The 11,723-nt window shown below is 31.6% G+C and overlaps 1 protein-coding gene across 1 annotated transcript; it reads left to right on the top strand.

Moving 5' to 3' along the window:
- Positions 1-9,114: 9,114 nt before the first annotated feature.
- On the top strand, positions 9,115-10,608 carry LOC149478481 (uncharacterized). The gene is made up of 2 exons (XM_089709458.1): positions 9,115-9,328; positions 9,409-10,608. Exon 2 carries the CDS (start codon positions 9,484-9,486, stop codon positions 10,603-10,605), a length of 1,122 nt encoding a protein of 373 aa, XP_089565584.1. The 5' UTR covers positions 9,115-9,328; positions 9,409-9,483; the 3' UTR covers positions 10,606-10,608.
- The last annotated feature ends 1,115 nt before the right edge of the window (positions 10,609-11,723 follow it).

The following is an 11,723-nucleotide window of genomic DNA, read 5'->3' as shown; positions in this document are numbered from 1 at the left end:
TTTACGTTTTCTCTACATAAGAACCATCCTCGTACTTCAAGGAATATAATAATAAAAAAATTATCGAAATCGGTTCAGCCGTTCTCGAGTTATGCGCTTACCAACACATTTTGCGATTCATTTTTATATATAAGAAGATTATTTCATAAACTGAATTGGCCATAAAGCAGGCGTATACAACAATTATAAAAAAAAAATGTCTTAAAATTTTGCAGTTTTAAAAGTCTAAAAATACATAATCAAATCAAATTTATCATCCATTGACGAAAAAAAATAAATATAAAACATAAAATTCATCACATAATTAAAAATTTATCAAGAATACATAAAATTAATACTACAATGATAACATGATTAAAATTTTGAAATTTTAAACATCCATGAAATAAAAAATATATAAAATTCAATTAAAACATGGCTAAAACACATAAAATACAAATTAATAAAAACACATTTAAAGCACATAAAATAAAATATGTCAAATACATCAAAAATACAACACAGTCACTGAATAAAATTTACTATTTTATTTTTAAAACTATAAAAATTATCGTGAAAGATGTCAATGTCAACGTTATTTAATTGTTTAATTACTGAAATATGCATTTTATACCGTATGTTTCTCTGGGAAAGTTGGTCAGCTTTAAAAACTGAATTTTTCTGACAAGAATTTTTATTATTATTTTTAATTCAAAATACTAAAGTATTTTTTTGAATTTTTTGAACCCCATCAATTTAATGTCATATCGATACCTAATCATCCTGTTAAGTTTCACCAGCATTTTTCATGTCACCTTATGTAATTTTGAATTCGTTAAATTGTATTGTAATAATATTTTTCAATAAAGATTTTTCACACTAAGTTTACTTTATTTCATAACTATCTCGCAGAATCCTTGAATCTGGATAAAAAGTATCCTATGTCTTTTTTTCAGTTCTTGGCTACCTCCCTACCAAATTTCAGCCAAATCGGTTACGGCGTGAAAGCGGAACAAACAAACGAACTCATTTTCTGATTGATATTATTAGTAATGATACCTATTTTAAGAAAAAAAAAAACAATTTTACACAATTGGTTTTTTATACTTAACACTAAAAAACCAAAATCTTATATATAAAAATGAATCGCAAAATGTGTTGGTAAGCGCATAACTCGAGAACGGCTGAACCGATTTCGATAATTCTTTTTTTATTATATTCCTTGAAGTACGAGGATGGTTTTTATGTAGAGAAAACGTAAACATGTACCACGGGCGAAGCCGGGACGGACCGCTAGTATAAAAATAAATATATCTTATATATAAAATTCTCGTGTCACAATGTTAGTCTGCATACTCCTCCGAAACGGGTGGACCGATTCTCATGAAATTTTCTGTGCATATCGGGTAAGTCTGAGAATCGGCCAACATCTATTTTTCATATGTACCACGGGCGAAGCCGGGGCGGACCGCTAGTCTTATATATAAAAATGAATCGCAAAATGTGTTGGTAAGCGCATAACTCGAGAACGGCTGAACCGATTTCGATAATTCTTTTTTTATTATATTCCTTGAAGTACGAGGATGGTTCTTATGTAGAGAAAACGTAAACATGTACCACGGGCGAAGCCGGGGCGGACCGCTAGTCTTATATATAAAAATGAATCGCAAAATGTGTTGGTAAGCGCATAACTCGAGAACGGCTGAACCGATTTCGATAATTCTTTTTTTATTATATTCCTTGAAGTACGAGGATGGTTTTTATGTAGAGAAAACGTAAACATGTACCACGGGCGAAGCCGGGGCGGACCGCTAGTTAATAATAGATTACAATATTATCGGTCTGATTACTCACCTCAGTGCATAATGTTGGACGATAATCATACACGGAGCCCATATAATTGTGCATCACATCAAACGCAAACCATGTAGGTTTAAAAATTTCTTCTGCCCCCGAGCCCGTTTTTGTTGTCTCTTTAATTTTTTTTAAATTATCCCTATACTGGGTTAGAAGGCTATTTCTCTTTCTTCTTAGTTCATCTATCGTAAACGGTAGTGATAAATTATTTTTTATTCGGACCCATGCGTCGTTTACAACGTTACGGTTTTTGTGGTCTTTGTTTTTTGGATCCCATATGGAGGGTTCCGCTTCAAGTAGCTGAAGAAATTCGATAACTACATCATTACTCCACTCCATTATGACACTCAAAATATACATACACAACTGCTCCGGTCAGCGGCGCGCGCGTTACTAGCATTGCAACAAGTGTGGCAGGGCGCACAAACTTTGAAGCAACTTTGAAGTTTGATTACTTTGATGTTCGCAGAAAAACCGACTCGACTCGGCAAACTTCAAATATGTGTTCAAACTTTGAACAAATAGGCAAATGTCAGTGCCACACTTCGCGACTTTGTAGGTATTTGCGTATTTGATCACATGTCTGGCGCCTGCCTAACAAAAACGTTAAAAAAATATCAGCCGCATTAGTCAAGCTATTTGCTGATTCATTTTTTTTATAAAGAAGATAATAATAAATGAATTATTACTAAATCCATATCTGTATTTTTATTTTAGATCTAATTCTCTTTTTAATTTTAACTAACTTTCCACCCGTAGCTTCGCCCGCGTGCTCTACAACCTTACAAATTATATACTAAAACCTTCCTCAAGAACTACGCTATTCACTATTGAAAACAGAATGAAAATCGATGCAAAAATCGATCTATGTTTTTAAGACGAACTGACAGTCAGACGCAACGGATGACTTTGTTTTATGACATTTAGGGCTGATTTTTCAATCCTTGGTTAAAACTTATTCGTCGAATAATGTATAAAACTACCATTCTAAAAACATATTCTAATTGCAATAATTATATTAAGTATAAATATTCTAATTATTTATTATATGAAGAGAAAACAATTTAAAATACAAACAATAGACATATTGTTATCGTAATTACTAGCAATGTTATGTTAGCGAGGGGATTATTTTGTCCAGTTGGCATCGAGCGCCTAATTAGGTTTGTTTAAAATGTCTGACAGCTTAGGATCGTGTATTAAAATGAAATTATTGTTTGTATATCGTTAATTCGAATATTGTGACATAACCTATTTTGGATGAGCGCTTGCAACGCCTGACTTAAAAAGGATAGGGGTATAGATGGGTGTTAAAAAAATTGGTTGTCTGTAAAGTCGGTTTACTGACGATAGTTGAACATGACAACGTCCGATTGTGCTTCTTTGTCGCTCTTTCCGCGCTCTCGCTTGCACTTCAAGTCTTACATGGAACGCCTCAGAGCGAGGTAACGCCGCATGAGTCATGTTTTTTCGTGCGTGCAGCCGGCTCTATCGAATTATAAGACGTTGTCACGTCAAAAATTAGGATAAATAAACGCTGAATATCATCAATTATTACATGATATTGCTCCTAATCATTGAATATGAAATGTGATGGGTACTGAAGAAAATAGGATGGCAAAAACATGTCAACAGTGAAGTTTCCTATAAAAGTGGCATGGTGATAATTCCATATATTGGTCTAAGAGCCCGTGGGAGATCGTCCTTCACCGATCTGATAACCAGATGAGACGTATTTTTTATTAAATATTTTTTATAAACAAATATGCCCATAATTGCTTGCCTATCGAAAAGTGGTCATGGCTATTTTTAATTAAATTAACTTTTATCGATTTTTTTTCATCACCTTCATACTTTTGATTACCAAATGAAATTTATTTGACTGATAGTTTTTGATACACAGAATATGCCTAGGTATGCTTGCCTACTCATTTCAGTGTATAACTACCTGGCAAGCAGGTGTAAACAGGTAAGTTGGTTATCAGATCGGTGAAGGACGATCTCCCGCGGGCTCTCCTACTATATGTATCATGGTATCAGACTGATGTACTTTACATACTTTGTACACTTTTCTTCTTTTCACTCGTCGATTTTTACGGATAACTGATAATCCCTCTCTGGATTAGACTTAGTAGGAGAAATAAACGCTTGAATAGGCTTCTTATTTACTTAAACACGTAAACCATATCAATAGAAAGCTTATGAATATATTATTAGTAAAACCAATTGAAAGCCAAAACAGAATAAATAAGAGGTTCAATAATTTCTAAATGTATTCTCATTGTATGTTAAGAATTAATTTTCATACAAACTTGAACCTTATTACAGTTCATTTACAGTACATCGAACTTAAAGACACGTGGATCTTCAAAATATGACAAGTTCATGATCTTATGTGGATTAATTCAAATACAAAGCTCTAAGCCAAATAAATAATATTCTATCCATTACGAGCAAGTTCAATAACACAAGATATTAACATTATTGTCTTACGTGAAACGAATTACAGGTATGAAATTATCATTATCGATAATTTAATATTGAATTTCAAACCCGACCCTTTTGAAGGAATCGGATTTTAATGGGTTAGGCACGGATTTAGAAAGGAAGTTTATTGTAGACTTGCTGACGTAATCGCTTAGTAAGATTTTTCGCAGGCAGCCCTTTTACAATAAGAAGATTTCATATAATATTTCAGATACCTAAAATGTTACTCGAAATCAGTTCAGCAATTTCAAGGATAACAATAGACAAACGTGGAACAAAACATTCATTCAATAAAATCTGTTACTTTGGCAAGATAGTCATTTAAATTGTATAGGTATATTCATATAGACTATTGTAGTTACATATTTTTACATATTATAAATCTAAATCAATTTGACTCAAGTTATAAACACCATTCATTTCCTCTTTTTGTTTGATTGTTTAGTGTACGATGTAGCTTTAACAATTTGACTTAAATTTATTCTATAATATAATCATTAAACATACTAATTATTAATAGTACACTTTCTTATTTACCATGAGAATTCCGAGAATGACAACAAGAGCTAGGGCGTCGAGCTAACGCGTAGAATACGTCCCTGTCCTCTATAATCATTATACAAATATTCACATAATCCTTACCGCTTCTCACCTTTTGTTGAAAACTTTTTTCAATCCGCGACAGCTTAATTCGAGGAGGCTTACCGTCGCGAAGATTTATTTATTTTATAATTGATTTATTATTTTACCGAGGTTTTTGCTTCAGCTTTTACGAAGCGTAATTATGTTTAATGCCCTTGGTTGACATTTTTACGCGTGCACGGTTAGCAGAGATTTCGATAAATCACAGTGTTGAGAAAGACGATGAAAATGTTATCCAGTAATATCTTTATTGCTGTATATAACTTTCAATTTATTAAGTAGAGAAAAATGCTTTATCGTACGATAATATTTCTCAAAAAAACTGTGTGGTTTTATGAAACTACGGTAAAAGTGAAACTTAGGCACAAAATTATCGTATTTGTACGATAATTATCGGTTCGACGGTTCGACCGTCACGCGACATGCGCTACACAGACCAAAAAGTTTGAGACGATGTAATAAAAGTTTCACTTTAATAAATTCAAAGGCTTTATACTACAAATTAACACACAAACACTTATAAAAATACAAGTTAATTTATTCACGTTTTTTCCAATCACATTTGATTTTACATAACATTTCATATAACACATTTGGCATATCTTATTTATAAAAATAATAATTATATTTGTAATCATGCGCTACAAGATTTTTCTTAAAAACACTTCTATTTATATTTTATTTCTAGGCAAACTTCCGATACAAACTTACAACAGACTATTACTTATTTATTACCTTACATTACCTTGATTTTTTACGCCAAAAAATAACATTTAATAATAATAGTTTAAAAAAACCAAAAACACGCTTTTTATAGAAAACCGAACTAAAAAATAGAAAATTCCATCAAACCAGTGCACTGTCATCGGTCCTCAATAAATCTACAAAGTTTGAACGAAATCTGGCCGTTTAAAGTGGGTCAAAATCGCGCCCAAAGAAGTCGGTTACAAACATACAGGTGAAGCTAATATAAAGCGTGTAAAAAATTGTCTTTACAATTGGTTGAGTACAGCCCTGGCGAGGTATAATAATGTAAATATTCGCATAATCCTGCCCCTACCCACCTTTGTTGAAACTTTTTTCCATCCGCAAGTATAAAATACACTGTTATCTCACACAGTTTAGTTTAAGAGGGTTTTCGAGTCTCGAAGTTTCCTTTAGAGTCTCTCACGTTCTCTATTACATTTAAACTACGATTTTATTGCTTCCTTTTAAGAATTTTTCGTACATTTGCGGTTGTATTCCATTGAAACTGCAGGTAACGAAGCACTTATAATTAGAATAATTGGCTGAGAACTGGGATTTCTTTTTTAAATTAATGTTTAAAGTTCGCTTTTGTTCCAGCTTTGCGGTATTGAGATATTTTAAATTATTTAATGCTTATTCCAGCAGCGATTTTTCGTTAGAGAACAAAATTGCTATGTATTTATAGAAGTTTACAACTAATTAAATGTATACCTAGGTACAATTTCTTTTGGTTGTCAATTACAAAAACTCCAATCAAATTAAACCGATACTTTTGGCATGAGTTTCAAATGAATTGGCAAGAGTCAAATGCAATTTTTTTTGTTTCTAACCGACGCGGTTACCAACAACAATGGAGGTTTCCAATTTGTAGCGATTTTCTTTTATTCTACATATTTGATTAGTTGTAGTCGATTATTATAATGTTTATACTTTTGTTTAAGTACTGGTATTTATTTATGAATATTTGTGGTTTCATATCACTACATAGTATAAAACAAAATCGCTTTTTCTGTCCCTACCTATATGCCTATGTATCCTTAAATCTTGAAAACTACGCAACGGATTTCGGATACGGTTTAATTTAATAGATAGTGTTACTTAAGAGGAAGGTTTTGGACAAAGTGTAATATTTAAACAGTGAGAGAGAGTAACTGTTCTTCGATTTTTACAGGATTTTGTTTGATTTACCTTACCTATATGATCGTTATAGTAGCCTATATGTAGCTGTAGCTGAAGCGTTTAAAATCCATTTCCATCTTTAATTTCTTTATTATACTCGCGTAAAATCAAACACACTAAATCTATTTGTTTCACTAAACAACAGTGTGACAATAATAGTTTTCAATTTATAGCTAACTAGTGGTCCGCCCCGGCTTCGCCCGTGGTATCTACATGTTTAAACTATCCTACTCAAGTTGGTTCGAACTGCACATGGTGTGCGAATTTTATTATAATCGGTTTAGTGGTTTAGGAGTCCATTGAGGACAAACATTGTGACACGAGATTTATAATATATTAAGATTTAAATTGACAGCCCACGCACATCGCTCATCTCAAAACAAGGCAACTTGCAAACTAGATGTAAGTTATTTACGTAGCTCAAGCAATGATATTATATATAGAAACAAAGCTCAAGTTTATAACACATAGCGGTATAATAGACTGAGTTTGCACTTGATACGCTGTCTTGTTAACAATGATTGCTTCTTACGGTGCATTTTCATTAGAACATAGAGCTAGAGTTAGAGCAAGAGCACGAGCATTCTTTCGTGATCGAAAACTTGTATTCGATCGAAAGAATGTTAGTAATTACAAAAGATCTTTAGTGTAAACTCGTATTCAGTGTTGTTCAGTATTAGAACATGCATCGCCTGCATCTTTTCGAACGCACTAAGAACAACGAAAGTTACCATTCGTGATATTTTAGTGTAAACAAAACTTCAAGTTGTTCAGTATTTGAACATTGCATCTTTTAGAACGCACTAAGAACAACGAAGGAATGCTCTACGCCTGTTTATACTAAAGGAATTTGACATATGAATGCGAATGAGCATTCGCTCGTTTAATGTAAAAGCACCGTTATAATTATGGTTCTTGTGTGTCATACGATTGTGGTAAATATACTAGTTTCCTATATGCTATGTATTTGTAATACATAATGAATGAATAGTATGTGGTTTGTGGCTTTGTCAATGTTTTTGAAAGTTATCTGCGATATTGTAGAGCTTCCGTGTATGATGATATTTATTGCTGTGTCTCCTTTTTGGAAGATACATTAGAAATTCAAGGAAAAATGGAAATCGAATGATGAAAATATAGTTGTTCATTCATTTTGATTCATTTACAAATTTAAGTTGTACATTTTTGAGCGTTTTTTACAAGTTAAAAATTTTAGAACTTTTCATGAAGTTTTCGAAATTTTATTACTCGAATACAAATTGCAAAAAATACTTGCTTATTTTCACTTAAAAATCCACTGAGCGTAGTGTCTCCGCGAAAATACGGATTTTACGAGACAAAGTTAATATTTACAGACATAATACAAGGGACAAAATGATCTCGCCTTGTGAATGACAAGGCATTGTTCGGAATGTGACCGTTGTATTGACAGTGACAGTGTGTTTGACAGATACAAATTATACATCTGACGGTTTGTATATGAGTCCCGTTTTCTTAAGTTGCAATGTGTGCTTACTGTTGTAAGAGTTATGTCAATTATTATAGAGATATTTGGGAGTTGTCAAACACGGAGGTTTTAGTAGTTTTTGTGACAGCTGTTTGACAGATAATTATTTTTCTGACTCTTTGTATATGGGTCCCGTTTTCTTAAGATGCAACGTGTGCTTTTATTATAAGTGAGATGTCAATTATATTTGGGAGTGTAAGGAGGTTTTAGTATTTTTTGTGGCAGCTGTTTGACAGATATATATTATTTTTCTGCCTCTCAGAACTTGTACATTATTCTCTTTTAACAAACAGGTTTTTATTGTTAAGCTCAGATGTCAATTATAGTGATATTATACTGTAAGAAATTGAGAGACGTAATAATCTAGGTATTTTGTGAGCAGCTTTATAAGTAATGAAGAAGTAATGTGACAAATAAATATTGTTTATAATTGAAATTATTTATAATTGAAATTGAAATTATAACTTAGCCATACCAATTAAAATTTATAAAATTTACTTGCAATATAAAAGTTCAATATTCGTACTTTCTCGTGTTTCTAAGAATACGTAAAACTGTTATCTGTAACTTTTTAAAACGTTTCTTTTAAAAAGGGCTTCTTCAAACTTTACAAATTATTGTTGTTACGCTTGTTTTTTGCGTTCGGAAATAAATTTTGATGAGTTTATGAATTAAAATAAAAAAGAAACACTTTTTTACTTTGTCACTGTTTATTTATCTATATATATATGTAATGAAATAACATTTCATCCATATTCAAATTTGCCGCGCTTCGCGCGTTCATATGATTTTCGGATTGACGTAGCGGTAAGACAAAATGGCGAGAAGGGATTAAAGTATTGTGTGTTGGTGTGCAACAATGTGCAAGGGATATAATTGGGGATTTATTATTATATGTGGACTTTAAATGTCGTTTCTTTGTATTTTCAGGTGAGAATAGTTGTTGTAGTAACAAACTGCTTGTATTTTAAAATTGTGAAACTATTAAAATAAAAACTTTGTATTTTCAGAGAAACAAATTGGTTTTCATTGAAAATCCTCAATAATATATCTTATAAAACGACATTTTCGTTAACTAAAAGAAGATGGACCGATTGCAATTTGAGTTTACGATGATAGCTTCAAATGATGGCAAATCCAATGTGTTAGCCATAACCTCAATTACTACAGAAGAAGGAAAATGCTATGTCTTACCTGATGATCTGAAACCGGTCATTCACCATACATATATTGTTAAAATGAATACATTCTCGAAAATAAAAAACAGCATAAAGAAGAGGCATCAAAGCCGAAAAATTTGGATAAAATTAGATGAAGACCAAAAGAAAACATATACAGATGAGGAAGGTAATATGCAATTTTTGGATCAATACTTGGAAGAAATTAGCATCATACAACCAAAAGACAAAGATAGTAATTTACAAAATATATTAGAAAAATTAATTGAAACTACCACGAAGAAAGAAAATCAACATAACCTAAAACATGTCTCGGAGAAATTTATTATTGAAAAATTCACAAGTAAGAATTGTAATGCATTGCAATGGATAGAGAATTTTGAAAAAGAGTGTGACCGCTTCAATATTACAAAAGATGAAACAAAAATTGAAATATTGAGATTGTTTTTAGAAAAATCTTGTTTGGATTGGTATAGCTCGATGGCCATCAAACTAACAGTAACTTCTGAATGGAAGGAATGGAAAAACAAGTTTTTGGAAACATTTAAAAACCAAGGATGGGACATGGTCACATATGCTTTTGCGTTCAAGTATAAAGAAGGATTATTAATTGATTATGCAATAAAAAAAGAACGACTCATACTAGACATAAACAAATCAGTAGACTCCAAAACAATAATAGATCTTATTGCAACAGGCTTACCCGGGTTTATCTTAAATAAATTAAACAGGGATGAACTCAACAACACTACTGATTTGTTCAACGAGATAAGAAAATATGAAGGTATGATGTACAAGAAAAACTCACCTATGGTAAGAAGTGCTACTTTTCTTCATAGAAATAAAATTAATGAGAAGAAGCCGTGTAAGACCTGTGAATCTTTAGACAAAGGAATAAGATACCATCCAGAAGAGTTGTGTTGGTTCAAGAAAAATAAAAATGAATCTGAAAGGGGTACCAAAGCCAGAACTGTGAACAATAATTCAATTATTGAAGTAGATATGAATACTAATAAAAAAAACGAGTAAGTACACCATTAATCAAAATCAAGCTTTTGTTAGAAAATAAAATAGAAGTAAGTGGAATTTATGATTCAGGCTCACAGATCTCTTTGATAAATTCAAGACTGATAAAAGTAAAAGAAGATAAAGATAATGTTAATGTTGCATATATGAAAACGGTTAATGGTGTGAAGAAAACAGATGGCTTGATAACAATTAAAATAAAAATATTTGATTTGGAAGAAGAAGTGGATGTATATGTTGTAGAAAATGAAGATTTTGATGATTTTATAATCGGATTGGATATGATACAGAAATTCAGACTAACTCAAAATGAGAACTTGCAGATAGAACAAAAGAAAATAGTAAATAAAAAAGACAGAATACCTAAAGAGAACGAAAATAAAAAAAAATATAAAAAGACTTTTGCAATAAACTTCAATGAACATATAGAAACAGAGGAATTTATAAGTATGATTGAACACTTAGATACTGAAAAGAAAATTGAGATAGAGAAAATTATAAAGGAATTTAAAACAATTTTTGCTAAAGACAAGTATGATATAGGATCAGTTAGAAATTATGAAGCTCACATAGACTTATTAGTCAATAAATACTGTAGTAAAAGACCATATAGATGTACAATAGAAGATAAATTAGAAATTGAAAAGCAAATATCCATGTTACTAAAGAATAATTTAATAGAAGAATCTTACAGTCCTTTCGCTGCTCCAGTGACAATGGCATTTAAAAAAGGTGACAATAAAAAATCCCGTTTATGCATAGATTTCAGAGAGTTGAACAAAATTGTTGTACCGCAAGCTCAACCTTTCCCATTAATAGATGATTTAATTATTAAAACTAGAAATTGTAAATATTTTACTACACTGGACATAAATTCAGCATTTTGGGCAATACCACTAAGGGTGGAAGATAGAAGTAAAACAGGATTTGTCACACAGGAGGGCCACTACCAGTGGACCTGCCTCCCTTTTGGCTTGAAAACATCACCAGCAATTTTCCAGAGAATTTTAAGCAATATTCTAAGAAAACACAATCTTACAGGATATGCAGTTAACTTCATTGACGATATTTTGATATACTCGTCCAACTTTGAAGAACATTTGAGACACATAAGAGATGTA

Source organism: Colias philodice, chromosome 22, assembly GCF_061535455.1.
Source record: "Colias philodice isolate Cphi_HAF_F1 chromosome 22, ilColPhil1 Martin Lab GWU primary, whole genome shotgun sequence".
NCBI classification, from domain to species: domain Eukaryota; kingdom Metazoa; phylum Arthropoda; class Insecta; order Lepidoptera; family Pieridae; genus Colias; species Colias philodice.
The sequence above is the reverse complement of the archived record's forward strand: the minus strand, read 5'-3'. Positions and strand labels throughout refer to the sequence as shown.